The 15693-nt window shown below is 43.2% G+C and overlaps 1 protein-coding gene across 1 annotated transcript in view; it reads right to left on the bottom strand.

The window, feature by feature from the left end:
• Positions 1–1757: 1757 nt before the first annotated feature.
• Positions 1758–15693, bottom strand: part of KLF18 (KLF transcription factor 18) — a 37356-nt gene continuing 23420 nt past the window's right edge. Inside the window, 6 exon segments of the mRNA XM_070362408.1 lie at positions 1758–1933; positions 2531–3185; positions 3329–3541; positions 4597–4692; positions 5476–5688; positions 6739–7056. Of these exon segments, the coding sequence (XP_070218509.1) occupies positions 1758–1933; positions 2531–3185; positions 3329–3541; positions 4597–4692; positions 5476–5688; positions 6739–7056 (1671 nt within the window).

Below are 15693 nucleotides of genomic sequence, written 5' to 3'. Positions count from 1 at the left end.
TTGGCTGGGAAGCATGAGGAAGATGAAGAGGAGACGGCCCAACCATCTGAGACCTCCGTCTTCTACCAGTTGCTATTTGGCTCCCTCAGGTTTGAGCCACTCGTGACAAGTTCCTCCTCTGGACTACACCTGCAGAGGCTAGAGCCTCCTTACCGCCATCCCTGTGGTCCTAAGGGAACCAACAATAAGGGATTGAGGACAGTAGGTGGTAAGACTTAGCCAGATTCAGATTTCCAGGTTTGTAGATGCTGCTTGAGTTGGCCGTGGGCAGTTGGTCCAAGACACAGTTCAAGTCTTATCTGACACATTCCTAGATGTGGAAAAAGCTGCCACTGCCAAAATAGAGAAGATTGATGGAGAGAGCAGGTGTTAGAGTAATGACCTGGCGCCCTCTCCTGGGCAACCTGGGCTAAGCCCTCCTCAGAAAGCTCCCTAAACTTGATTCTTTGCTGACAGTCTCAAAGGAGACTGATCTAGGCCAAGGAAACCCAGACCAAGTGCTGGCCGTGGGTCACCTGATGTGGGGGCTCCTGTGGATCCGGGAGATGAAGAGTATTTCCACTCTTACCTGGACCTCTTGACGTTAAAAAAAAATTAAATTAAATTAACAAGATTATGGGCCATGCTAAGGTCCCTCTGTCACCACAAGGGATCGAAACCCTAGGTCAAGATCAAGGTTCAACAGGGATGTGGGGGAGAACTGCACTTCTTGACCTTTTTTAAAAATTGAAGTTGACTTACAATGTGTTCATTTCTGGTGTACAGAAAAATGATTCAGATATCTGTATGTATATCTATCTGTATGTATTTCTTTTCAGATTATTTTCCATTGTAGGTTATTACAAGGTATTGAATATACTTCCCTGTGCTATACAGTAAGTCCTTGCTGTTTACCTACTTTGTTTTTTTAGAAAACATTTCTTTGGCTGCACGGGATCTCGGTAGTAGCACATGGAATCTTCATTTCGTCACATTGGGTCTTTGGCTGTTTCGTATGGACTCTCTAGTTGTGGCGTGTGCGTTTAGTTGCTTCGTGGAATGTGGGATCTTCCAGACCATGGATTGAACTGGTGTCCCAGCACTGCAAGGCAAATGCTTAACCACTGGACCACATTAAGAAAGCAAACATCCTTTCCCTGGCAGCCAGCCCTTGACACCAACACCACCACCGCTGTGTCCTGACAGCATTTGGGGAAGGCAGAAGGGAAAAATAAAACACTTTGCCTAAGAGAAAAACAGTTGAGACAACTGTTGAGGAGGTTCCATTTTTTAATAGATTAAATTCATCCAAATAATCTTCATTTAATCTGAGACTGCTTGACACTGAAGTGACCAAGTGTCCCCCTCCTCTTAACTCCATAGAAATGGACTTTCAAAAAAAATATGAGCTCAGAGATAAAATGCTACATTCTTTACACATTTGAACTATGAATACAATTCTCTACATATAAACATTTTTACATGTACAAATAGAAGTAAATACACAGATAGTGATCTACAAGGATTCATAGCACACTGATGAAAACATTCACTATGTACAGGAAATTCAATGCAGAGTGCTTCTGATTCTACTGAAATGCATACACATATTCTTTATACATTACATTTATACAAAAATTAATGAAAACCTTAAAATTTACAACTAATATTAAGCATCTACTATGTGCTGGCACAGTGCTAGGTGCCAAGCAAAGTCTTAGCAGGGAGACTCAGTTCATTTCCTCAAAGGCTGCTGGGTTTGTCATCATGGGAGAAATTCATCTGTGGACTCTCTGATGCTGCTTTAAGTGATCAGATCGGGCAAAGGCTTTGTCGCATATAGTACACAGATAGGGCCGCTCCCTGGTGTGCCTTTTCTTGTGTCTGTTGAGCTCATCCGAACGGGAGAATGCCCATGTGCATCCATTCACGTTACATTTATAGGGCTTCTCTCCTGGAACCAAGAAAGAAAGGGAGACTTGTCATGATTCAAGGTAGCATGGGACAGGGAAGTTGGAAAAGAATGGAGAAGAAAAACATTGGGCATGTTGGGGTGGGACAGAGAGAGACAGAAGACAGGACTGGAAGGTATGTACAGGAAAGGAAGAGGAGGAGGGCAGGATAGGCTAGAGGGCTGAAGGAGGAAGAGGAAGAGAAAAAGAAAAGTAGGAGGGAAAGCAGGAAGGTAGTGGTGGGTAGAGAAGGTTGAGTGGGGGTCATCTGTTGGGACTATGGGAGTCCATAAAGAGACAGTCCCAGAAGAGGTAGGGTCAGGACCATCCTAAGAGCTCAAACAAAGCCCTCCACTTCTTCCATCATCCCAGGCAGTCAACACCACAAAATGCTGCAGCCAGGTTGCCTCTGGAGCAGAACTAGAGTCTGTTCTTAGGACTGCTTTTTATATCCTTTCAGATCGGCCAACCTTTTCTAGAGTCTTCTGGGTCCCAGACTTAGAGGGAGGTGGCAATGATCTCAAATGATCCCAACATTTTGTAAAGGCAGAGGCCTTTAGTTATTTTCCTGACACCCCCATCCTTCAGTCTGTACTCACCTGTGTGCACACGCTCATGGATCCGCAGGTGGGAAGATTTGGCATACGCTTTCCCACAGTTCTTATAGGTGCAGATGTAGGGCCTCAAAATGTCAGGCCTCTTCTGCAACGGACACCTCTGAATCTTGGGATTCCACTTCTGCATTTCTACAGGTTGTCCTTGGATCAAATGAGAACTGGCAACATACAGAATTCTAGGATATGACAATGATGATAAGGATTGTGGCGTTATATGGACTCCATGGAGAGTGTCATCATTGACTGTCTTCATCTGACCCCCATAGAGAGTCTGGTCCCCACTGAAGTTCATCTGTCCTACACTGAGGATCTGGTCTTCATCTATGGTCTTCATCTGATTCCCATAGATGGTCTTGTCTGCAGTGAAGGTCATCTGGGTTCCATTGAGATTTTGGCATACAGTGGGGCTCTTCATCTGACCCCCATAGAGGGTCTGATCCCCACTGATGGTCATCTGGCCTCCACAGAGGCTCTGGTCATCATTGAGGGTCTTCACCTTGCTACCCTCATTGAAGATTGTCCTCTTGTTTGCATTAACAACTGTTACTTGACAATCAGTGATAAATGTCATTGGGGTGTCAGTGACATCCATCAACTGGGATGCTCCTGTTGGGTTTCTGTCATCAAAGGAGGTCACCTTGGGGTCAAAAAGAAAGTCACTTTAGGTTTTCAAGGGACAAATCAAGGTTTTAACAAGGGTTGTGATTAGTTCTGGACAAGAACTGTCCAGATGTGAGAACATGCATAAATCTTCATTGTGGGCCTCAAAGGATTTATTACCTGGTTCTTCATGGACTCCATTTGGCTGTCCTCATAATGGGCAGTCAGAGGTGCACAGACCTCTGACTCTGGTGCAGGTGGGGTTTTTGCCTCATGTATCTCATTGATCTCATGAAGAAACTCCTCAATGTCCTCAAGTGTCACAAAGAAAGAAGTCATGGAAGCCTCTTTGCTGGTGCCTGATAACTGAACAAGATCTTCAGTTGTGGGTTTCTGCAAAAAAGTTAACGTTCAGATACCCTATCCAGTTCAAATTCTGATTCCATACACCCACCATCACTGCTTAGCTAAAAGCCTCCAATTGCCTCTTAGTAGGCCTCTGTGAATCTGGAGTTGACTCCACCCTGTGTGCCCCCAGCCCCACACACACAGAGTAATATTTCTAAAATGAAAACACTTCCTTTGCATCTCCTATCTATTGGTGGAGGTGGGAATCTAGATGAATGCAAACACCCCACTATTCCCTGCAGAGATCTTGCTGTACAGCCTTCTTAAAAATTGATGTACCCTTGATGTACCATATTATATGTCACAGGTGTACACTATAGTGATTCACAGTAGTTAAAGGTGAAGCTCAAATTTTAGTTTATATAAAATATCAACTATATTCCTTGTTTTGTACAATACATCCTTGTAGCTTACTGTATACATAATAGTTTGTATCTCTTAAACTCTATATTGTGCCTGTTTCCACGCAGAGACTTTTCCAAAGCTGTCCCATCTCCCAGATATCCTACTGGACATTTGGTTAAATTAATGAACTTCCAACCACATTATCTCACTTTATTGCCATTATTACCCCAGAAAGAGGAGCCATGATAAAACCCTATTAAAGAAGAACTCACAGAAGTTTGAAGAGGTGAAATGACTTAACTTGAATTGGACCTATCTTGCTCTAGGTGCTCACTGACCTGAACCACTATGGAAAATACCCTTGAATCTTCCTGGGATTCCCTCTGGCATGGCAGCTTCCTGAGAACTATCCTGGAAAGCATCAGCTTCTGGAAACCAATCCGGGAAGAAGCTACTCTACAGGCAGAGGCTTAATGTGCACATGCCCAGACTCTATGCTTCTCTTCTCAGTAGCCATCCTTACGCTTCTAGATTCCTATACATCCGGTAGAGTTTGCAGTTGACTGCCAAGAGCCATGATGTCAGTAGCCTCCCAGGTTCCACCCTGTGTGCCTCTTTGTAGCGCTTGTCATACTCTAGGCAGAGAAGTCTGCTCAGTTTTGCCACATCCCTGCCCTGTCTCGAGTTCAGCCTACCTCTCTCGGCAAACTGTCTCGGTGACGATAACCTGTCTTATCAAATACGACCTCCATTCCCATTCTGCCACCAAAGCCTGGATACCCTGCCTTGTCCTGACTCTCAGAACAGAGAGACAGATATCACAATTCTTTCCAGGTTATATTCAAAACTTATGACTCTGCAGCCATTGAATATGGTAGACTGAGGACACTCTGAAATCTTCTTCTACACAAAATCCATAGAAGAAATAGACGGGCTTACATTTGTTATCTACAATCACACTGTGAAAGAAGTGGAATTTTCAAAGCCACAGTGTAGCAGAGGCCATGTCACTTGGAGGTGTGGAAATGGATACTTTCGTGAGGCCAATGTCATTGTGGAGACACTCCACCAGGACCATCAAAACCTACAGATTCTCTGAGATAAAGGCCTCATTGAAAGTCAACTTCTAATAATGTCTTACTCTGGCATTTCCTTTCCTCCCATTTTTACTCTTGAAATAGTGTCATGCCTGTCTGCTCCTCTTCCCCCATCACTGAACTTAAAGTTCCTCAAGGCTAGAGGACTCTACTTTTTCCTTATAAGGGTCTGACAGATCCAGCTGGACGTACATCAGAGTAAAGGGACCAAATGAAGGACTTCTGATTTGCCCTCCCAGCTCTCGGTCCACATCCAGCCTCTAAAGTCTCAGGATGTATTTGGTATGTCAATGACATTTGTCATCTGGCATGTTACTTGGATTTACTCTCATCAAAGCAGTTCCCAGTGGGGTCAAAAAAAGGTCTCACAGGTTTCCAGGGGCAAATCAAGAGTTTTAACATGGGTTGATGTTAGTTCTGGTTGAGAACTGTCCCAGGGATGTTCAAGCATGCACAAATCATCAAAGGATTCATTACCTGTCTCTGCATGGACTCCTTTTGGTCATCCGCCTCACGGGCAGTCGGAGGCACACAAAGCTCTGGCTCCAGGGCAGCTGGGGTCCGTGCCTTATGTGTCTCATTGGCTTCCCGTAGAAATGCCTTAATTTCCTCAACCGTCTGAAGATAGGAGTACCTCGACACCTCTTTGCTGTTGCCTGATACCTGAACTGCATCTTCAATTGTAGGATCCTGTGAAAAAGAAGTTCATGGGTCGTACCCAGATCTAATCACAGTTCCACACTCCCTTCTTCTCCATCCCTGCTGATACAATCCTAGTCAAGCCCACCAACATATGTTGCCCAAAGTCCATAATTGCATCTTAATTGGCCTCTGTGAATTTGGAGTTGACTCTAGCTCATATGCCCTCCACACACACTAATATTTCTAAAATGAGAACTGTTCCTATGCTACACTTATCTATCAGTGGAGACCGGCCTCTGGATGATTGTGTAGGTGCTCCACCATCCCCTGCAGAGACTTTGCCCCACAGATTATTTTTTAAATTGATGTATACTGGTGGGTGATATTATATGTCACAGGGTACAATATAGTGATTCACAGAACTTAAAAGTTATACCCAGTTTTAGTAATTATAAAATATTGGCTATCTGTTTTATACAATATATCCTTGTAGCTTATTAAACACATAAGAGTTTGTAACACTTAATCCCCTCTGTCTGTATTTCCTCCCCTCCAATCCCCAGAGAGACTTTTCCAAAGATGCCCCATCTCCCAGACATCCTACTGGAGATTTGGTTAAATCAATGGAAGTCCAAACACATTATCTCATTTGATTCACACAATGACCCCAGAAACAGGAGCCATGCTTAGACCCTGTTAAAGAAGAATTCAGGACTTGCCTGGTGGGCCACTGGTTAAGACTCCACCTGCCAATGCAAGGGATCACTTTCTCTTCTCTCATTTCCTTTCTTGAAATAGTGTTTTGCCTGTCTACTCCCCTTCCTGCACCACTGGACTGAAAGCTCCTCAAGACTAGAGAGCTCTACTTCTTCCTTAGAAGGATCTGACAGAGCTAGCTGGGTGGTCTTCAGAGAAAAGGGATCCAGTGAAGAACTTCTGATTTCACCTCCCAGTTCTAGGTCCCCATCCAGCCTCTAAAGTCTCATAATGTGTTTGAGGTGTCAATGACATCTGCCATCTAGGATGTTACTTGGGTTTACTCTTATCAAAAGATTTCACTTTGGGGTTTAAAAAAAAAAAAAAAAAGGCCTCACTTACGTTTCCAGGGGGCAAATCAAGGGCTTTAACATGGGTTGATGTTAGTTCTGCAGAAAAAGTGTCCCGGGGATGTTCAAACATGCGTAAATAATCATTGTGGGTCAAAAGATCCATCACCTCATTCTGCACAGATTCATTTCGGCGGTCCTCTTCATGGGCAGTCGGAGGTACATCGGGTTTTGCCTCAGGTGCAGCTGGACTTCTTGTCCCATGTGTCTCATCGAGTTTCTGTAAAAATTCCTCAAGCTCTTCTATTGCTTCAAGGTAAGCCTCTTCACTATTGCCTGACCAATAAACTTGGTCTTCAGTTGTGAAATCCTGCAAAAAAAAGTTGGAAGTTCATGTTCTCTACCTAGCTGAAATCCCAATTCCACACACCATGTGTCTCCATCTCTGATGACCTAATTCTAGTCTAGCCCACCATCATTGCTTGCCTCAGTTCAGTTCAGTTCAGTTGCTCAGTCGTGTCCGACTCTTTGCGTCCCCGTGAATTGCAGCTCGCGAGGCCTCCGTCCATCACCAACTCCCGGAGCCTACCAAAACTCATGTCCATGGAGTTGGTGATGCCATCCAACCATCTCATCCTCTGTCAGCCCCTTCTCCTCCTGCCCTCAATCTTTCCCAGCATCAGGGTCTTTTCAAATGAGTCAGCTCTTTGCTCAGATGGCCAAAGTAAAAGCCTGCAATTGCCTCTTAATTGTCCTCTGTGAATCAGAGGTTGACTTCATCTTGTGTAGCCTCCAAAGACAGTCAGAGTAATATTTCTGAAACGAAAACTCTTCCTATGCTACCTTTATCATCAGTGGAGGTGGGAAACTCGATAAATGCATGAATACCCTACAATCCCCTGCAGAGATATTGCCTTACAGAGTTTAATACATTGTAACATAATTTTGATGTTTAAAGTTTCAGGACCCATATAGGCTGAAAATGAAATGAAGACGAAATATATTCCACGGCAATGAAAACCAAAAACCAGGGTAGCTATACTGCCTCAGAAAATTTTGCTAATCAAAGCTGTTGCATGAGACAAAGAAGGTCAGTACGTAATGAAGGGAAACAATTAATCAAGAGATATAGCAACTATAAATTAATGGACTCAACATTAAGAACACATAAATGTGTTAAACAATACTACAGTTCTGAAGCCAGAAATAGACAATGACACAAGTAGTCAGGGACTTCATTCTCCACTTTCAACAACAGATAGATCATCCAGACAGAAGATCAATACAGAAATGTTGGACTTGAACTGCCTGTTAGCGCCTATGGACCTAACAGTCATACTCACTACATTCAATCCAGCAGCACCTGATACACATTCTTCTCAGCTACACGTAGAAGAATCTCCAAGATAGATCATCATGAAATTTCACAGAACAAAAACAGACTTAAAAATTTATTAAGACTAAGATCATACCCAGTATCTTTTCTTACCAAAATGGTGAAAAAGTAGAAATTAAACAGAAAGATTGGAAAATTCACAAATGTGTGGAAATTAAACAACACTCCTGAGCAGCCAATGTATCAAAGAAAAGATCAAAAGAAAAGAATACATTTTGAGACAAATGAAAATGGAAATATATATAACATACCAAAACCTAGGAGAGCAGCAATAGCAGTTCTAGAAGAGAAGTGTACATTGATAAATGCCCTTATTAAAACTCGCAGGATGCAAAGTCAACATACAAGAATTAGTAGTGTTTCTATACACAAGGAACTCTCAGAAAGAGAATTTTTTTTGAAAAAAAAAAAAACCCTTACAATGGCATCAAAACAATAAGATACTTAGGGATGAACTTAGCCTTAGAGGTGAAAAATCTGTTCAGTGAAAATTATAAGATGGTGATGAAATTGAAGAAGACACAAAGAAGTGGAAAGATATCCCCTCTTCTTAGACTGAAAAAATTTAATATTGTTAAAATGTCCACATTACCCAAGTTGATCTACAATCAAGGGATTCCTATCAAAATTCCAATGGCCTTTTTCACAAAATAGAAAAAGAACAATTGAGTTGAACAAGAAGTTCAACTCAACCCATCAAAGATACGAATTACAAAAGCAATTTGAGAAAGAAAATAAAAAAGCTGGAGGCATAGCACTTCCTGATTTCAAACTTAAATAGCTATAGTAATTTAAACAATATGGTGCTGGCTGAAGAACAGACACATAGATGAATGAAACAGAATAGAGAGTCAGAAATAAACCTATGCATGTCGATCGACTCATCTTTGACCAGGGTACCAAGAAGACACAATGCAAAAAAGATAGTCACTGAAATAAAGGGTCTTGGCAAAACTAGATTCACACAGGCTTAAGAATGAAACTAGATACCTAACTTATAGAACTTACAAAAATTTGACCTGAAATAGACCAAAGAATTAAATATAAAATTTGAAACCATGAAGTTTCTAGAAATAGACATGGGGAAAAAAATCTCCTTGACATTGGTCTTGGCATTGATTACTTTGGATCTGACACCAGGAGCATGGGAAACAAAAGCCAAAATAAACAATCAGGACTCCATAAAACTGAAAGCTTCTGCACAGTAAAGGAAACAATGAACAAAGTGAAAAAACAGCCTGTGGCTGGGAGAAAACCTTTGCAAACCATTTACCTGAGAAGGGGTTCATAGCTAAATACATACGGAAACCATACCACTCCATAGCAAAATAACAATCTGACTTGCTTTTATAAATGGACAAAGGACCTTCATAGACATTTTTGCAGAGATACAGACAGTCAATAGGCACATAAAAAGATGCTGATCATCACTAATCATCAGAGTAATGCAAACAGAAACCACCATGAGATAGCACCTCATACCTGTTAGAATAGCGATATTAACAAAAAGAGAAGATATAAATTTGGGGCAGGATGTGGAGAAAAAGGGGTTCTTGTACACTGCAGATTTTTGCAGCTGTTGTGGAAAACAGTACGGAATTTTCTGAAAAATTTAATACTAGAGCTACTATGAAAGTGAAGTCTCTCAGTCATGTCTGACTCTTTGCAACCCCATGGACTGTAGCCTACCAAGCTTCTCCGTCCATGGGATTTTCCATGCAAGAATACTGGAGTGGGGTGCCATTTCCTTCTCCAGGAGATCTTCCCAACTCAGGGGTTGAACTCAGGTCTCCTGCATTGTAGGCAGATGCTTTACCATCTGTGCCACCAGGGAAGTCCTGAACTACTATATGATCCAGTATTCCACTGCTGGATGTTGAAAGGAAATGAAATTTATATCGGGAAAGAGATCTATGCTCAGAGGTTCATTGCAGCCAAGATGCGGAAACAAGTGTCTGTCCACAGGATGAATGATAAAGAAAATGTGTTCTTTAGGTATCCAGAGTTTTTGGAAAGTTTATTTTATGCCATTTTGCTTTTGTGGAAAACCTACATTAGTATCTGTTTTCAATAATCTAAAAAAAAAAGAAAGAAAAACCCAAGAAAGAATTTTTGCTTTTACAAAAAGGGGTGAAAATGAAAGTAGTGCTCATCATTTGTTTTGCAGTGAACTTGAGTAGAGTGGCAGCCCCTCCCTGGGGAAGTACACCCAGCATCTCCTTAGCAGCACAGCATTGAACTCTGTCTATGACCATCTGTGCTTTATTTCCATTTGTTTTGCTAATCCTTGTGCAAGAAGTGTCCTAAACTAACTGCCTCATTGCTGTATGCCATTTCAGCTTACACACGTTTTCATAGGAATGTGCCACTTTCTGAGAGCAGAGAAAGCCTGTATATATACTACAGAACATTATTCGGCCATCAAAAAAAAGGAAAGCCTGACATTTGTGACAACGTGGATGAACCTAGAAGGCATAATTCTATGAAATGTCAGAGAAAAACATGAACTTCATGGTATTACTTATAGGTAAAATAAGAAAAGGGTGTCCCAAGTGGTGCTTGTGGTAAAGAACCAGCCTGCCAATGTAGGAGACATAAGAGATGCGGGTTCAATCCCTGGGTAGAGAAGATTCCCTGGAGGTGAGCATAGCAACCCACTCCAGTATTCTTGCCTGGAGAATCCCATGGACAGAGGAGTCTGGCAGGCTCCCTGCTGCTGCTGCTGCTAAGTCGTTTCAGTCGTGTCCGACTCTGTGCGACCCCATAGGCGGCAGCCCATCAGGCTCCCCCGTCCCTGGGATTCTCCAAGCAAGTACACTGGAGTGGGTTGCCATTTCCTTCTCCAGTGCATGAAAGTGAAAAGTGAAAGGGAAGTCACTCAGTCATATCCGACTCTTAGCGACCCCATGGACTTCAGCCCACCAGGCTCCTCCGTCCATGGGATTTTCTAGGCAAGAGTACTGGAGTGGGGTGCCATTGGCAGGCTCTCTAGGGTCCCAAAAAGTCAGATGCAACTTCAACAACTTTACACGCATAGGATTGGAGAGAAGAGTGTTGGTTGCTAGAGGCTAAGGGTCGGGGAAATTGGAGATGCTGGTCAAAGAGCACACAAGTCATAAGACAAGTTAAGTTCTGAGGATCTAAGGTACAGCCCAGTGATGATAGTTAATCATGCTGTATTGGATACTAGAGATTTGCTAAGACAGTGAATCTGGAGCATTATCACCCAAATCAGAAAGGTAACCACACCAGGTGATGATTGTGTTAACCACTTTGAGTGTGATCATCATTTCACAACATATACATACATCAAATCAGCATGTTGTACACTTTAAAACTATGGGAGTTTGTCAGTTCAGTTCAGTTCAATCCAGTCGCTCAGTCATGTCCAACTCTTTGCAACCCCATGAACCGCAGCATGCCAATCCTCCCTGTCCATCACCAACTCCCAGAGTTTACCCAAATTCATAGATATTGAGTCAGTGATGTCATCCAACCATATCATGCTCTGTTGCCCCTTCTCCTCCTGCCCTCAATCTTTCCCAGCATCATGGTCTTTTCAAATGAGTCAGCTCTTCACATTAGGTGGCCAAAGTATTGGAGTTTCAGCTTTAACATCAGTCCTTCCCATGAACACCATCCTTTAGGATGGACTGGTTGGATCTCCTTGCAGTCCAAGGGACTCTCAAGAGTCTTCTCCAACACCACAGTTCAAAAGCGTCAATTCTTCAATGCTCAGCTTTCTTTATAGTCCAACTCTCACATTCATACATGACTACTGGAAAAACCATAGCCTTGACTATATGGACCTTTGTTGGCAAACTAATGTCTCTGATTTTGAATATGCTATCTAGGTTGATCATAACTTTCCTTCCAAAGAGTAAGCGTCTTAATTTTATGGCTGCTGTCACCATCTGCAGTGATTTTGGAGTCCCCCAAAAATAAAGTCTCTCACTGTTTCCACTGCTTCCCCATCTATTTGCCATGAAGTGATGGGACCGGATGTCATGATCTTAGTTTTCTGAATGTTGAGCTTTAAGCCAACTTTTTCACTCTCCTCTTTCACTTTCATCAAGAGGCTCTTTAGTTCTTTTTCACTTTCTGCCATAAGGGTGGTAGTTATACCTCAATAAATCTGGGCTAAAAAACAATCTTTTTTCAAGGAAAGGAGAAATCAATGCCCCCTCGTGGATTATAACTCCCTCTCTAGATTTTCCAGTTTCTACCAGAACTCACCCAGGCCCCTCCACACATGGCTATGTATTTTGCACATCCTTCTACCCTTCCCACAGAGGTTGCAGCCACTCTGTACCACGCAGTGATCTGGGGACTCTGGGGACCATCCAGGTGGCAGCCTTGCCTTCAAGGGGCGTTTGGGAACCAGAGCCAACTGGACAAGTCTCAACACTGTCCACTCTGCAGGAATGGGACTGTCTGGACCAGGGCACCCCCTGGGCAGTGCGTGCATGCAGGGTTGCCCAGTCAACAAGGCCCCAAAGAAATGAACCATTTCGAATATTTGGGTTCCTCTTCCCCAAGTCCTAGTCCCCTGCTAGGGCTCATGACTGTCCACCTAGGAGTTGCTGACCTTCCACCCCAGTGCACAGACTTTGGCCCCTCTGTTTGGCAGGTTCAAACTTACCATTGATGCATCCATCATGTGCTCAGGGACCTCAGTGTGGTGGGTCGAGAGTTGCCAGGACTGGGCTGCTGGCTGGAGCACCTGGCCTTTTATAGGGCCTGGGAGGGATGTATTGGGGTCCCAGACCAACATTCTTTGGTTGGCCACGCCCCGCTGGGTGGATCCCAACCCTCAGAAACCAATCACTTGGGAATTCTCGACCTCTTAGGGTACCTACCTGATTAGGTTACCCACAAGGCACTTCGGGACATTTTTAGTCTTTGCCAGGTGTTCAAACAGTGTGGGGTAAATGAGTTACACAATTCACGTATTTAATCCTTACCATAGTCCTATGAGGTGGAATTTATAACTGTCAGCATACGATGCAGAAAGTGAGGCTCAGAGAGGTTAAACAGGTTGCCCGAGGTCACACCGAGAGTCAGTCACATGTTCTAGATTTGAACTCAAAAGGTTTAGTGTTTGTAATCCAGGTCCTTAAACACATCAGAGGTGTCAACCCAGGATCCAATCAGCCACTGAGTTCTGAGTTTCATCTCTTGGCTGTAAACAGAATCAGAAGTACCTCCAGGGTGAAATCCTGGATTTGATGAGATCACCTAGAAATAATTTCCATCTCCCCTCCCCCATCCCCAAGTGTCACTTTAACTTGTTTCATCCCGGCGCAGTGATCCACTTCTGGATCACTGCGTGACTTCCGACCCTCTTGCAACTCCGCTCCAGGTCCGCGTCTGGTCCCCACTGCCTATAACAAGCACCCAGGCTTTAACCATTCATAGACCTGCTCAAGGGGCGCCCCTCCAGCCTCCGGTCTTTAAAATTTAAAAAGCAAGCAGCACACGTCCCTTCACCTGAGCCGAAAGGCAGAAGGAGCCTTCCTGGGTTCTTGGGCCGACATCTAGATCCTTGCTTCTGCTCAGGCTGCTGGAAGACCTGTCCTCCTGGGCATCTCCAGTCCTCTTTCCCTCCGCTCACTCAGAGGCTACAGCTCTCCTGGGATCACCACTGTATAATCCTAAGGGATTTGATTTAGGTCATACCTGAATGACCTAGTGACCCTACTTTCTTTATTGCAAGATTCAGACTTAAATTGAAGAAAGTAGGGTCACTAGGTCATTCAGGTATGACCTAAATCAAATCCCTTAGGATTATACAGTGGTGATCCCAAGAGAGCTGTAGCCTCTGAGTGAGTGGAGGGCAAGAGGAACCATGGACTTCCCTGGTGGCTCAGACGGTAAAGTGTCTGTCTATAATGTGGGAGACCTGGGTTTGATCCCTGGGTTGGGAAGAATCCCTGGAGAAGGAAATGGCAACCCACTCCAGTACTCTTGCCTAGAAAATCCCAAGGATGGAGGAGACTGGTGTCCATGGGGTCGCAAAGATTCGGTCTCGACTGAGTAACTTCACTTTCACTTTTCACTTTCAATCTGAACCATAGTCAGCTCCAGCGTGTTTTTGCTGACTGTATGGAGCTTCTTCATTGTCAGCTGCAAAGAATATAATCAATCTGATTTCATTATTAACCATCTGGTGATGTCCATGTGTAGAGTCATCTCATGTGTTGTTGGAAGAGGGTGTTTGCTATGACCAATGCATTCTCTTGGCAGAATGCATTCTCTTGTTAGCCTTTGCCCTGCTTCATTTTGTACTCCAAGGCCAAATTTGCCGGTTACTCCAATTATCTCTTGACTTCCTTCTTTTATATTCTGGTCCCCTATGATTAAAAGGACATCTTTTTTTGGTATTAGTTCTAGAAGATCTTGTAGGTCTTCACAGAACTGTTCAACTTTAGCTTCTTCGGCATTAGTGGTTGGGGCATAGACTTCGATTACTGTGATATTGAATGGTTTGCCTTGGAAATGAACAGAGATCATTCTGTCCTTTTTGAGATTGCATCCAAGTACTGTATGTCAGACTCTTTTGTTTACTATGCTGGCTACTCCATTTCTTCTAGGGGATTCTTGCCCACAGTAGTAGATATAATGGTCATCTGAATTAAATCCACCCATTCCAGTCCATTTTAATTCACTGATTCCTAAAATGTCGATGGTCACTCTTGCTGTCTCCTGTTTGACCACTTGCAATTTACCTTGATTCATGGACCTAACATTCCAGGTTCCTACGCAATATTGTTCTTTACAGCATTGTACTTTGCTTTCACCACCAGACACATCCACAACTGGGCGTTGTTTCCACTTTGGTTCAGCCTCTTCATTCCTTCTGGAGCTATTTCTCTGCTCTTATCCTGTAGCATATTGGACACCTACTGGCCTAGGGAGTTCATCTTTCAGTGTTATATCTTTTTGCCTTTTCATATTGTTCATGGGGTTCTCAAGGCAAGAATGTTGAAGTAGTTTGCCATTCCCTTCTCCAGTGGACCACATTTTGTCAGAACTCTCCACCATGACTCATCTATCTTGGGTGAGATATAATACAATATTCTAACTAATTAGTAACATAGGCAAGGATATAGCCATTTCTCATTCTCAGTCACCTTTGCTCTTATGATTGTGAACTAACCAGTTTTTCTGGCACTTTTGACTTAATCTTAGCTTTCTGCTGGATCCTGCTCTCTTTTGCATCCAGATTATTTCTGTGGCAACTATTTTGAACTTATTTTTATTTTTGCTTGTGAGACTGCCCAGAGAGACACTGAATATCACCAAAGGTTTGCTGCCCATCTGCTTGGGCATCCTGAGGCAATGCACCCCAAAAGGAATTTTAGAAAAAAAAACTATGAGGCTCCTAATTCTTCCAGAGTGGCTCAACAGTATGGTAAAAACTGCTTTGATTTGTTATTCCCACAGTGTGAAAAAGATTGTTAAGACAAAAAGAAAAATGTCAGGGCTGCCATCAGGTTGTCTCTACCCAGGAGTAATGTCATGTTCATGTCATATACCCTAACAGGACACTTCACCTCTGTGGTTAAGAAGGGCACAAATCCAACCTAGTCATAGAAACCTTCTGAAAAA

Source organism: Bos mutus, chromosome 3 (genome assembly GCF_027580195.1).
Source record: "Bos mutus isolate GX-2022 chromosome 3, NWIPB_WYAK_1.1, whole genome shotgun sequence".
Taxonomy (NCBI): domain Eukaryota; kingdom Metazoa; phylum Chordata; class Mammalia; order Artiodactyla; family Bovidae; genus Bos; species Bos mutus.
The sequence above is the reverse complement of the archived record's forward strand: the minus strand, read 5'-3'. Positions and strand labels throughout refer to the sequence as shown.